Source organism: Pituophis catenifer, unplaced genomic scaffold (genome assembly GCF_029215685.1).
Source record: "Pituophis catenifer annectens isolate HBS135680 unplaced genomic scaffold, rPitCat1.0.hap2 SCAF_3, whole genome shotgun sequence".
Classification (NCBI taxonomy): domain Eukaryota; kingdom Metazoa; phylum Chordata; class Lepidosauria; order Squamata; family Colubridae; genus Pituophis; species Pituophis catenifer.
The window spans coordinates 1,334,907-1,348,149 of NW_027256883.1; the positions used below are offsets into that span (position 1 = coordinate 1,334,907).

Below are 13,243 nucleotides of genomic sequence, written 5' to 3' on the forward strand. Positions count from 1 at the left end.
GACTTCTCGGGGATTTAAACCCAATGTTTGTCAATCTGGCCACTTTTAAGATAGGTGGACTTCAATTCCCAGAATTCCCCAGCCAGCTTTGCTGGCTGGGGAATTCTGGGAGTTGAAGTCCACGCCGCTGCCCCGTATCACGCTCTCTTTTGCTCTCCAATGGCCCCCACCTCCGGGAAAGGGGCGTGGCCCCGGCGAGGCGGAGACGGACTCCTCTCACGATTGGGTGGCTTCCAGCCAATGGCGAACGGGCGCCGTCTTCCGGCCGTCCAATCAGGGGACGCGGCGGGAATTCGGCGCGCGGGCGACTCAAAGAGCGCCGGGATGGGCGACCGGGAAGTGCGGCGTAAGTGCTTGTCGGGGGCGGCGGCGGAGGGAGTACTACAAATCCCATCCTCCACGGCCACTCCACCCCCCCCTCCGATCCCCTCGCTTCTCCCGTCCTGGCCGCAGGAGACCCATGCTCCACGGCCAGCGGGGCGCCCTGGATGATGGGTGCTGGAGTCCCTGGCCGCTGGAGGGCTCCTGGGTTGGGGAGAGAAGCAGGAAAGCGGCCTCGGCAAAAAGGGAGCCTTCTTTTGGCCCGTGGGAGGGAGGGAGGGAGCTCCTGCAGTGGTTCCATGGGGGTCCCCCAGAGGTCCTCTAGTCGGACCCTTGCAGGTGGAGCCCCCTCCCTCTTCCGGGATCGCCTTCGAAAGGGGCGGGGGAGGGGAGAAAGGAGCCAGAAAAGAGCTGCGGATTGCGAAGCTGTTGCAAGGATCAAAGCAAGGGGGGGGGGGCACGAGTGGGGAAGGGGCCAGACTGGGGGGGGGCAGATCCTGGATACCACTTAGGTCGTGGGGGGGGGTCTTGGAGGCAGTTCCCCCCCCCAGTCTTTTCTGCCTTCTTCACAGAGGGTGTTGGGTGGCCAATAGATCCGGCCAGTGCTTGAATGTATTATTATTATTTATTTTATTATTATTTATTTGATTTGTATACCGCCCTACTCCCGAAGGACTCAGGGCGGTGAACAGCCAAACAATAAAATACATAGATACAAAAAAAATTTAAAAAACCAGATAAAATCGAATTAAATAGTTTTGGCCCTGACAAATTAAAACACCCCAATAATTTAAAACAAATTAAAATTTACATATTAAAAAAGAGGGAAAGGATTGTAAAACGTGCCCCAGATTAAAAAAGATTATTTAGGGTATGTCACCAAGTACAGACAGAGCCTGTAGTACAGTGGACTAAGCACTGTTATTAACATCTGCTGCTTGCAATTACTCCAAGTTCGAATCTCGCCAGGCTCAAGGTTGACTCAGCCTTCCATCCTTTCTAAGGTAGGTTAAATGAGGACCCAGATTGTGGGGGCAATAAGCTGACTTTGTATAAATATACAAAAGTATGAAGGCTATTGCTTAACGCACTGTAAGCCGCCCTGAGTCTCCGGAGAAGGGCGGCATATAAATCAAATTAAAAAAAAAAGTACAACATGGATAATGGTAGTAAAATATAAAATATACAGCGCAATATAAACTATAAAAGAGCACAGGATACTATGCTCCGTGCCTGATGTGAATACGCAGTCAATTTTGTCAGGAATTCAAGACAGTTGTATATAAGCTACAGGTTACATTTTGGAATACACTGGTTCATGAGAATGGAAAAAGTGCTCTCTATATAGGTAGCCCTCGATTTATGAACCGCAATTGAGCCCAAAAATTCTCTTGTTAAGGGAGGCATTTGTTCAGTAAAATGCATCCTGTTTTACGGCCTTTCTTGCCTCCACTGTTAAGTGAATCACTGCAGTTGTTAAAGTCAGTAACACGGTTGTTAAGTGAATCTGGCGCTTCCCTATTGCCAGAAGGTCTTAAAAAGGGATCACGTGACCCCCCAGGGATACAGCCACTGTCATAAATACGAACCAGTGGCTAAGCATCTGGATTTTGATCACATGACCATGGGGAAGCTGAACCGGTCGTAAGTGTGAAAAATGGTCATAAGTCATTTCTTCTAGTGCTGCTGTAACTAGACAAATGGTTTATTGACTACCAGTATTTAAAACTTGACTTTGACCTGGAAATAAAAAGGTCCAAATCTGCTTATCAAACGGGGGCTGAAAAGACCGACATTAGCATGCAGACATCGCTGAGTTACAGCCGAGAATTGATGAGCATCACAAAAAAATACTGCAGTAAGATTATCTCAGGCTCAGGGCCCCTTAGGGTTAGTGGATGATGGTTAAAAGAAGACCTGGACTAGACCAGTCCAATAAAGGGATGTTCCTAGGCCTACGGATTTTATTTATTTATTTTCTATCCTAGAATAGAATAGGAGCTGGAAGGGACCTTGGAGGTCTTCTAGTCCAGCCCCCCCTCAAGCAGGAGAACTGTACCATTTCAGACAAGTGACTGTCCAGTCTCTTCTTAAAAAACCTCCAGTGATGAAGCACTGTTGATGGAGCTTATTTTCTACTGCTTGCGTTTGCATTATATTGAATTTCAGTATGACGTGGTCACTTTCCCCCAAAGTTCCGGCAACTTCAACTCCCTCTATCACTTCTTCTCTGTTAGTAAGAATTAGGTCCAGTATAGCTTTACCCCTAGTTCCCTCCTCTACCTTTGGGATGACAAAGTTGTCAGCTAGGTTGGTTAGGAATCTATTTGATCTCCCACTCGCTGCAGAGTTGATATCCAGATAGTTCTCCTATGGCTATTGACATTAGTTAACTGGTTGGCAAAAGAGCATATATTTCTTCTGATTGGTTGGGTGGATTGTCATATACACCTATGGCAGCGTCACCTTTTCCCCTTTTATATTGACCCATATACATTCTGGAGGAGTTTTATCTTTGATCATGTGCATTTCTGTAGATATGTAGTGATCTCTTACACACACATAGTGCAACTCCACCTCCTCTTTTTGTAGATCTGTTTCTTTTGAACAGTTTGCATCCATCCATCCAGTCACGGGTTTCATCCCACCAGGTTTCTGTAAGGTATCCTGTACAGGTATCAACTATGTAAGAAAGTAAGGTACATAGCACATAACACCGCTCTTGCGCGAACTGCACTGGCTCCCAGTGGTCTTCCGGGTGCGCTTCAAGGTGTTGGTTACCACCTTTAAAGCGCTCATGGCATAGGACCTAGTTATCTTCGAGACCGCCTGCTGCTACCGACAACCTCCCATCGACCCGTGCGCTCCCACAGAGAGGGCCTCCTCGGGGTGCCATCAGCCAATCAATGTAGGCTGGTGACCCCCAGGGGGAGGGCCTTCTCTGTGGGGGCACCTGCCCTCTGGAATCAGCTGCCCCCAGAGATAAGGAGAATCCAAGACCTCATCCAATGCCTTCCGCCGTGCCCTTAAAACTTTCTTTTTTCATCAAGCCGGGCTGGCTTAACATATTTTTAAATTTTAAATTTTTAATTGGTTTGTCATTTTAAACTGGGGCCAAATTAATATACTTTTAATTGTTCTTAATGTTTGTATTGTATGTTTTTATCTGGCTGTACACCGCCCTGAGTCCCTTGGGAGAAGGTGCGGTATATAAATTTGAAATAAAATAAAATAAAATAAAATAAACTATGTCATCCCTGCCCTCGTGTACTATTGCTTCTAGTTCACCCTGTTTGTTCCCCAAGCTTTGAGCGTTTGTATATAAGCATTTAAGACTTTTGTGCCTGTCCATGGGCCTGGTTCCTCCATCTCCATCTCCTAGTTATTGTTTGGGTTTTTCGTTTTTACCATCACTCCCTACTTCATTGTTCGATTTGTTTTCTTGGGATTTATGATTGGTTTTGTGATCCTGTCTGTATTATTTTTACATAAATAACTCAAGGCAACAGTCCCTCGGCAGAATGGCGGCATATAAATCGCAATAATAAATAAATAATAAAATAAACAAACAGATTTAATACGCCTGCCTTCCACCTATTTTCCTCAGAACAACAACCCTGCGAGGTTGCTTGGACTGAGAGAAGGTGGCTGGCTGTCATGCCTATGCTGGGTTTAGATCGTGGTGATTGGTCCAAAGTCACCTAGCTTTCATGCCTAAAGTGAGATTAGAACTCCCAGTCTCCTAGTCATTGGCCCAACATCACCCAGTCGGCTTTCGTGACTAAGGCAGGATTTGAACTCAGGGTTTCCTGCTTTCTTGCCTGATTCATCTTTTTAATCCTGTGCTGAGATTTGTGCTTCTCCTCTTCATCTCCTTCAGAAATCCAGAAGAGCAAGGAGAAGGCGCAGCGGAAGGGGGACCAGAAGGAAGAAGCTGCTCTCTGCAACCAACTCGGAGAGATTTTAGCCCGTCATGGTGAGCCTCCCAGGGGAAAAAGTCCTCTGCTCAAATGCGCCTCGCAAGCTGCTAAAAGTGGTTACAGACAGTCCTCAACTTACAACAGGTCACTTAGAGACCATTCAAAGTCACAATGGCACTTAAATAAGCCACTTATGACTGTTTTTCACACTTATGACTGTTACAGCATCCCCGTGGTCACGTGATCTACATTCAGAGGCTTGACAACTGACTCACATTTATGACCGTTGCAGTGTCCCGGGGTCATGTCACTTTTTGTGACCTTCTAAGAAGCAAAGTCAGTGGGGAAACCGGATTCACTTAACAACCTTGTTACTAATTGAACAACTGCAATGCTTCACTTGACAACCGTAGCAAGAAAGGTTGTAAAATGGGGCAAAACTCACTTTAAAAGTGTCTCACTTAGCGGGCAGAAATTTTGGGCTCGATTGTGGTCATAAGTTGAGGATTACTGTATTTCAAACAGCATCAGAGAAAACGTGGGGACACAGAATTCAGTAACTCTCTGAGGTTGTTAGGCCAGAGGGACCATTTACATCGAGCCCAAACTTTACTATGCTAAGTGAGACGTATGTTAAGTGAGTTTTGCCCCTTTTTCTGAGCTTTCTTGCCACCGTTGTTAAGTGAATCATTGGAGTTACTAAGACGGTTGTAAGACAGAGGAGCTGCCTTCTCCATTGACCTTGTTTGTCAGAAAGTTGCAAAAGGGGATCACGTGACCCCTGGATACTGCGACTGTCATAAATATGAGTCAGTTGCGAAGCGTCCAAATTTTGATCATGTGACCACAGGGGTGCTGTAACGGCCGTAAGTGTGAAAAATGGTCATAGGTCACTTGTTTCAATGCCATTGTAACTTCAAACAGTCATTAAAATCTTGCACAACATCAGAATTCAGACAAAGCTCACCAGAAGTGTGAAATGAAGATCTGGCCATTCATCTCCACCATTGCTTCATAATAGAATAACAGAGCTGGAAGGGACCTTGGAGGTCTTCTAGTCCAACCCCCAGCCCAAGCAGGAGACCCTAGACCATTTCAGAGAAGTGGCTGTCCAGTCTCTTTTTAAAAGCCTCCAGTAATGGAGCACCCACCAACTTCTGGTGGCAAGCTGTTCCACTGGTTAATTGTCCTCACTGTTAGGAAGCTTTTCTTTAATTCCAGGTTGCTTCTCTCCTCGGTTAGTTTCCATCCATTATTTCTTGTCTTGACTTTGGGTGCTTTGGAAAATAAGTTGACCCCTTCCTCTTTGTGGCCGACCCTCAAATACCAGAATAGAGCTATCATGTCCCCCCCATGTCCTTCTCTTCTGAACTTTTATAGAATATAGAATGAGAGAGTTGGAAGGGACCCTTGAGGTCGTCTAGTCCAACCCCAGGGAGGAGACCCTATACTGTTTCAGACAAAGAGACTGTCCAGTCTCTACTGGAAAACCTCCAGTGATGGATCTCCCCACCCCACCCCGGGCATCCTGTTACATTGACCATGGTTCCTTCCTCTGCCCCCTGACGTTCCCCGCTGCCCCTTCCACCCCGCAGGACGCTTCCAGGAGGCCCTGGAGGAACACAGGCTGGAACTGCAGCTCCTGGAGAGCGTGGAGGACGTCATCGGCTGTGCGGTCGCCCACCGGAAAATTGGGGAGTGCTTGGCTGAGCTGGAGAGCTATGAAGCTGCCCTGAAGGTAGGAAGAGCCCTGGTAGCGCAGCAGACTAAAGCACTGTTATTAACATCAGCTGTCTGCAATTACTGCAAGTTCAAATCTCCCCAGGCTCAAGGTTGACTCAGCCTTCCATCCTTTCTAAGGTAGGTAAAATGAGGACCCAGATTGTGGGGGCAATAAGCTGACTTTGTATAAATATACAAAAAAGGATGAAGGCTATTGCTTAGCGCATTGTAAGCCGCCCTGAGTCTCCGGAGAAGGGCGGCATATAAATCAAAAAAAATTTTTTTAAAAAAAAGGAAGGCCAGGAGGCGGGAGGGAACACCGAGTGGAAGGGCCCTCCAGGCATTGTACAGGTAGTCCTTGACTTATGACTGGTTGCTTAGCAACTGTTCTGAGATACGACAGACCTTCCAAAAGTTTCTTGTGACCAGTTCCTGGTCACATGAACTCCTGCGCGGTTATGTGACCGCATTTCAGGCACTCGGCATCCAGCCTGCATTTACAATTGTTTGCAACATTTATTTATTTATTCATTTCAACCAGTCATTTATTTATTGGTTGATCGGATTTCTATCGCCTCCCATCTCAGCAAACGATTCGGGGGGGGCAATAGAATAGAATAGAGTAGAGTAGAATAGGACAGAATAAATAGAATAGAATGATAGGACAGGACAGGACAAGACAGAATAGGGCAGAATAAATAGAATAAGACAGAATAAATAGGACAGGACAGAGAGAAAAAAGAGAAGAAAATATTCTTTATTGGCCAAGTGTGGCCAATAAAGTGTGGCCAAGTGTGATCGGACACACACAAGAAATTTGTCCCCGGTGCATAAGCTGTCATACAAGCAAGTGATAAATCATGATCATAATCATAAAATACAATCATTGTAAATCATAAGATTCCACACTCAGTGATACTCAAAATAAAAGCAATCAACATAGTCATAATAGGATACTAAACAATCCACATACATAATAAGATATACTGCCAACGACAAAGTTACAGTCATAAGATGCTAAAGGAATGGATAATAGGAAAGATGAGAAGGATATTAGTAATGCAGCCCTACTAGGGGATTTGACATCCCAGGGCATAAGTGTTGTGGGAATCAGTTGTTTAGCAGAGGGATGGTGTGGGGGGTGGGGGACGCTTGAAATTAAAGCACCCTACAAACACATGAACACAAATTACGTTTTTGCTCAAAACCAGTGTTTATGTTTTTTGGCAAAAACACCCCATAGCGAACGACGACCACTTAATGACCGCTACTAAAAAGGTCATAAAATCGCGTCAGTCATCACGCGATGACTTGCTTTACAATTGTTATGGGGCTCTATTACGGTTGCAAGTCAAGGAATGCCTGTACTTAACGGCCAGCCCAGCCAATGGGAATTTGAGATGGGTGCAGCCTCCCTTCCATCTCTCTCGCCAGCACCAGCGCCGCCATCTGGAACTGGCCTGCACCGTCTCCAATGCGGTGGAGCAGCAGAGGGCTTGGGCCACCATTGGCCGCACCTACATGTTCATGGCCGAGAATGACCAGCTGGGGGAGGCCCTGCAGGAGGCGGAGAAAGCCTTCATGAAGAGCTTGGCTATTCTGGAGGAGAAGCTGGAAGGTACCATGGAGGGAGAGAGGTGGGGAGGCAGGGCAGGGTCTCCCGGGACACCAGGGGTTGGTATCCACCATGCTGAAGTGGGAACAAAGTCTTTGGGGGTTTAAGAGTTTCCTCCTTTCTTGGAGGCTACCTGAGTTGGGGTGCTATCTTCTCATAAATGAAAGCAGACATGCATGTCCAAGGATAATGATGCAAGATCTGGGGTCGGAGTCCATCACCGGGACCAAAAGTTTATTCTTCCAAGGTGTCGGGGTCCTGATGCAGCCCGTCCTTGGGGAACTTCTTTTTCTCTCCAGAAAGTGTGTGCACTCGGCTACTCGTACATTGTACCGATGAAGGAGAATATTCATAGCTCAGGATTGAAATGAGGGGTCCTTGGTGCTCTCTGAGCTTGCTTATTTTCTTGCAGATGTTGACGCAGCCGGGTAACCCCATCAGTACTTGAGGGGTGTGCAGTTTGCAGGGAGGAAGGGGGGGGGAGAGGATGAGGAGAAAATGGAGGAGGAGGAGGAGGAGGATGACGACTGTGGGGTCCTTGATGCTCTCTGAGCTTGCTTGTTCTCCAGTGTGCTGAGCCGAGAATCCAAAGGATGCGTTAACTCTGCCTTTCTGCCCAGAGACTGAGTCCTTTTAAAACTTTGCAGCCATACCTCTCTTGATTGTCCCCCCACTTTTGACTCAATTTGAGCCCAAGAGAGACGAGTTTTAAAGAAGAGCTCCTCAGAGCAAACAGGCAGAGTTATATTCTTTGGATTCTCGGCAATCAGCTGTTTGGCACGAGACCAGCACAGAATTAGCAACAAATCAGCTGTTTTTCGGGGAACAGCGTGGTGTTCGGGCGATCAATACGGCCGATTTAGCACAGGAGCTCTCTTGAGTTTGCTTGTTTTCTTGCAGATGTTTCATGACCCAAACTCGGTAACATCATCTGTGCTAATAGCACTGATGATGTTACCTAGTTGGGTCATGAAACGACTGCAAGAAAACCACCAACCTCAGAGAGCACCAAGGATCCTTCTACACATTGTATTTATATGGTTCTTGGTTGAGTGTAACTATTAATTGTTAATTAGGGTGTTGATGGACGGCTATTGTTAGTTGTTTCCTTGTGTCGCCACCCCTCGGCTCCTAAGCACCTGACAGGCTGAGGGTCAGTCACCATTCTAAAACTAAAAGCTGTACACACACTAGGAGCTGTATAAACGCAACAGGTGGAACAGCCCGTTCTAGAAATGGGGTAGTAGGGTCTCCTGCTTGGGCGGGAGGTTGGACTAGATGACCTACAAGGTCCCTGTTTAAAAAACACCCAGTGCACCCTTTCTGGAGAGAGAAAGACGTTCCCTGAGGATGGGCTCCAGCATGAAGCTTGGAAGAACAAAGTTTTGCTCCCTGGGACCAACTCTGATCGGACTCTGCCAACTTTCTTCTCCTTGCAGGGCAGGTGCTGCAGCGGGAAGAGAGTGAGATGCGGGCACGGCTCTACCTGAACCTTGGCTTGATCTATGACAGCTTGAGGAACCCAGCCATGCGCACCTCCTACATCAAGAAGAGCATCTACATCTCAGAGTAAGGGGGCCGGGGGGGTGTCTCTCTCCCTGCTCCAGCTGGATCAGCAGTGAGCCTTCGGGAAGGTCGTAAGTGTGAAAAATGGCCGTAAGTCACTTTTGCAATGCTGTCGCAAATTCTAGCGGTCACTAAACAAACGGTTGTAAGCTGCAGACTTCCTGCCAAGCATCCCAATTCTGCTCACGTGACCATGGATGGGGAAGCTGCAACGGTTGCCAGCGTGAAAAACGATCCTGGCTCCCTCTTTTCAGGGTTGTAACTTCAAACGGTCACTAAATGGACTGTTGTAAATCAAGGACTAGCTGTATCAGGCAGTTCAATTTCTTAGCATCTGTGTCTCCTAACGGCTCCTCTCCATTTCCTTCCTTCCTTCCTTCCTTCCTTCCTTCCTTCCTTCCTTCCTTCCTTCCTTCCTTCTTTTCTTTTCTCTCATTTATATTTCACACATTTCTGAACTGCCCATCTCCTTTAAAGAGGGATTATGGACAGTCTACAATAAAACATCAAAATACAAAACAGCGTATAAATAATCAACAGTTAGGGTTGGCAATTTAATTCTAATCCTTGGACTCTGGAGATAACCTGGGGGCTCTTTGCTGGCAATGAGGGACTCCGTGACCCATCCAGCAGGGCGTTGCCCCGGTGCCCACTGCCTCTTCCGCCTCCTAGGCAGGCCCACCTGTCGGAGGACCTCTTCCGGGCCTACTTCAACCTGGGCAACATCCACCTGCGGGAGAAGGAGCATTCGCAGGCCATGCGCTGCCTGGAGCGAGCCCGAGAGTGCGCCTGCAAGATGAAGGAGAAATACATGGAGAGTGAGTGTTACGCCAGCATTGCCCAGGTAAGAGAGTCACCTTGAGCAGGGGGCTCACCTGCACCCCACCAATCCCAAGCTCCTCTGCCTTCTTGCTCTGCGCAAGCGTGGCTAAACCCTAGAGCCTAGAGTCGTGGGCTTTGACTCCCAGAATTGCCTCCGACCCTTACCCTTGGTTGCCCGCAGGTCCTGCTGGGTCTGGGGGATTTCGTAGCCGCCAAACGGTCCCTGAAGAAGGCCTACCGCCTGGGCTCCTGGCAGCCCCAGCAGCGGGACAGCATTGGCCGCAACCTGCGCTACGGTGAGTGCTGGTGTCTGTGGGTCTGGCCTCTGGCAATTGGGTTAGAGGCTGCTCCCTGCCCCCTCACCAGTCTGGTGTGACTCTTCCTGCCCGGCAGCCACGAAGGTGAGCCGCTTGCAAGAAGCCCTGGAGGAGGCAGAGGCCGCCAGCGACCTGGGGGCAGCCCTGGCAGTCTCCGAGCAACTGGGGGACCTTTTCTGCAAGATGGGCGACTATCGGCGGGCTGCGGAGGCCTACGAGAAGCAGGTAGGATCCGGCTGTTCAGGGGCCAAGGTTGTGGACGAATCCGGGGGGTTGGGGGGAGGGAAAGAGGCCAACTGCCCCTGATTCTGACCCTCAGCTCAGCTGCTTCTCTCTTGATCAGAGGTCTTCAAACTTGGCAGCTTTAAGAATTTAAGAATTCTGGGAGTTGAAGTCCACAAGTCTTAAAGCTGCCAAGTTTGAAAACCTCTGCTCTTGATGATTGGAGCGGGGAGGATCAGCCTCAGAGTTGCCCCTGAGCTGGCCAGTCATCCCTAGTCTTCCCAGTTGGGGCCAGGCGGTCATTCCTTAGAATTTGGCAGCAGCCAGTGCCAGAATATTGGCTATCTGCTCTAGAACCGAGCATCTTGGCTGCCGAGGCTGGACAGAAGCAGGAAGTCCGATCCAAACCAGAGGAGCTTGGGACTTGGGTCAAGTCGTGATGAAAGGAAGAGGTAGAGGTGGATGAAATACTTAGTTTAAATAAGAGTGATGTAAGGAGATACAAGATCCCAAGGGAGGATCCTGTATGGGAGAGTGGTCAGAAAAGTAACAAGAATTGAAATACTAAAAAGGGCAAGAGATGACGGATAGATATAGAATTCTTCTTAATATAGGACTTGTTTGACCAAGAGTTAGAAAATAGAGATAGGAGTTAGAATGGGGAAAATATTATTACGTATATCGCTATATACTATATTATAATTACCATGTAGACGCAAATGTTAGAAGCTGAAAGATTATTATCAGACATACTTGAATAGTATTATTGTTATTAGTATTGTGTATAAAGTAAATGATCAGTACTATTATTATTATAACTACTATTATTGATTTCAGAATTATGAATATTTTGTAAATCTAAAATGACTCAGACAATACACTGCTCACTACGTACTTATGTATATGTTAAAAAAATAAAAATAAATTAAAATAATTATAATTTTAAAAAGTCATGATGAAATCTTGGCCGCTTGGTCGGGCAGAGGGATGGGAGCCCAGCCGATGCAGGATTCAGGTCTCTTTCTGGAAGATATCCAGGGCCCTAAACGGTGGGGTACTTTTTCAGCTCGGCCATGCCAAGGCTTTAGGACGGACAGAGCAGGAACTGGCTGTGATTCACGTCTCTTTGGCGGCCACCTTTGGGGACCTCAAGGACCATGCCCGAGCAGTGCAGCATTACCAGGCAGAACTGGCCCTGCGGCGTGGGAACCCCCTGGAGGTAACGGGGTGTGTGTGTGTGAGAGGAAGAGAGCTCCAGGTGTGCCTCTGCAGGATATTTTCTCCCCCAGCCAATCCCCGTTGCTGAGACAATAGCATTGTTAAGGAATTCGCAGAGTAACCCCTGAGTAGCAAGGGTGTGTGCATGAAAGCGATTGAGAGTAGTTATGAATAAACACAGTCAACACATGGATACACTGAGTTGTGTTTACTTTCAGGAAATATAAGGCACAGTCCAATAAACAGTCCAGGTCATACACATATAAAGCAGGAGATAGCAAAAACAACAGTCCAGGAATAATCCAATAACCAAGTCTTCTTACCATTTGTTGTAGTCATTCACAATATACAGTTCTTCTGGATTTGCAAACAGTAGCATACAGAGGTATCAGAGAGCAAAAACAGCAGAGAAAAAACAAACCATGTTTCTAGCTCCCTATTAAGGACATTAAGGAGCTAACCAATCAGGACACAGTATGATTCAATACAGCAGTCTTAAAGCACATATGCTGGCTGGGGAATTCTGGGAGTTGAAGTCCACAAGTCTTAAAACACCCAAGATTGGAGACCCCTGAGCTAAAAGACTGTTTAATATTGTGCAATGGTTAGAATACAGTATTGCAGGCAGACTCTGCCGGCTGCCAGCAGTTCGATTCTCACCTTCTCAAGGTTGACTCAGCCTTCCACCCTTCCGAGGTGGGTAAAATGAGGACCCAGATTATGGGGGGCAAGAGGCTGACTCTAAACTGCTTAGAGAGGGCTGGGAAGCTCTGTGAAGAGGTATATAAGTGCTATTGCTATTGCTAAGTGGGAAGGAAGGAAGGAAGTGGCACAGTGGTTAGAGTGCAACATTGCAGGCTGACTCTGCCCACTGCCAGCAGTTCAATCCTGACCGGCTCAAGGATGACTCAGTCTTCCATCCTTCCAAGGTGGGTAAAATGAGGACCCAGATTATTGAGAGCAAGAGGCTGACTCTCTAAACCGCTCAGAGGGAGCTGGAAAGCATATACTGTATGTGTCTCTAAGTTCTATGCCTATTAAGCTTGGTCTGTTCTGCCCACGCCAGGAGGGCAAGACCTGGCTGAACATCGCCCTGGCCAAGGAGGAGGCTGGCCAGAGCTACCCGGAGTTGGAGCCCTGTTTCCAAGCCGCTCTGCAGGCTGCACAAAAGGCCGGTGACCACAAACTGGAGGTGAGTAGGGTTGGAGTAGTAGTGTTTATTTATTTATTTATTTATTTTTTGCAAAAGGCGCTTTTTGTCTTGGCGATTTTGCAAAAATCGAAAAACAGGAAAGGATCGTGGTCCCAAAGGTGATTTTTTTCCGAAAGGCATGCTTGAAAACCTTTTGCTTCCCTACAGGTGAAAATGTTATAAAAAAAATATTAGAATGTGCAGAAATGGACAGACTAGAATTCAAAACTAAGGAGAAGGAAGAAACTGAACGCTTTTTAACGTGGGGTTTGTTTTATCAATGGCTAACTAGCAGAAACAGAAGTTAGAAACTTAAAAGCATAAGGAA

At 47.2% G+C, this 13,243-nt stretch overlaps 1 protein-coding gene across 1 annotated transcript in view; it reads left to right on the forward strand.

The window, feature by feature from the left end:
- The first annotated feature begins 324 nt into the window (after positions 1-324).
- Positions 325-13,243, forward strand: part of TONSL (tonsoku like, DNA repair protein) — a 33,101-nt gene continuing 20,182 nt past the window's right edge. The window contains exons 1-10 of the mRNA XM_070940176.1: positions 325-346; positions 4,202-4,297; positions 5,837-5,979; positions 7,398-7,581; positions 9,018-9,147; positions 9,817-9,988; positions 10,148-10,262; positions 10,360-10,508; positions 11,572-11,724; positions 12,790-12,915. Of these exons, the coding sequence (XP_070796277.1) occupies positions 325-346; positions 4,202-4,297; positions 5,837-5,979; positions 7,398-7,581; positions 9,018-9,147; positions 9,817-9,988; positions 10,148-10,262; positions 10,360-10,508; positions 11,572-11,724; positions 12,790-12,915 (1,290 nt within the window). The remainder of the gene's footprint in view (positions 347-4,201; positions 4,298-5,836; positions 5,980-7,397; positions 7,582-9,017; positions 9,148-9,816; positions 9,989-10,147; positions 10,263-10,359; positions 10,509-11,571; positions 11,725-12,789; positions 12,916-13,243) is intronic.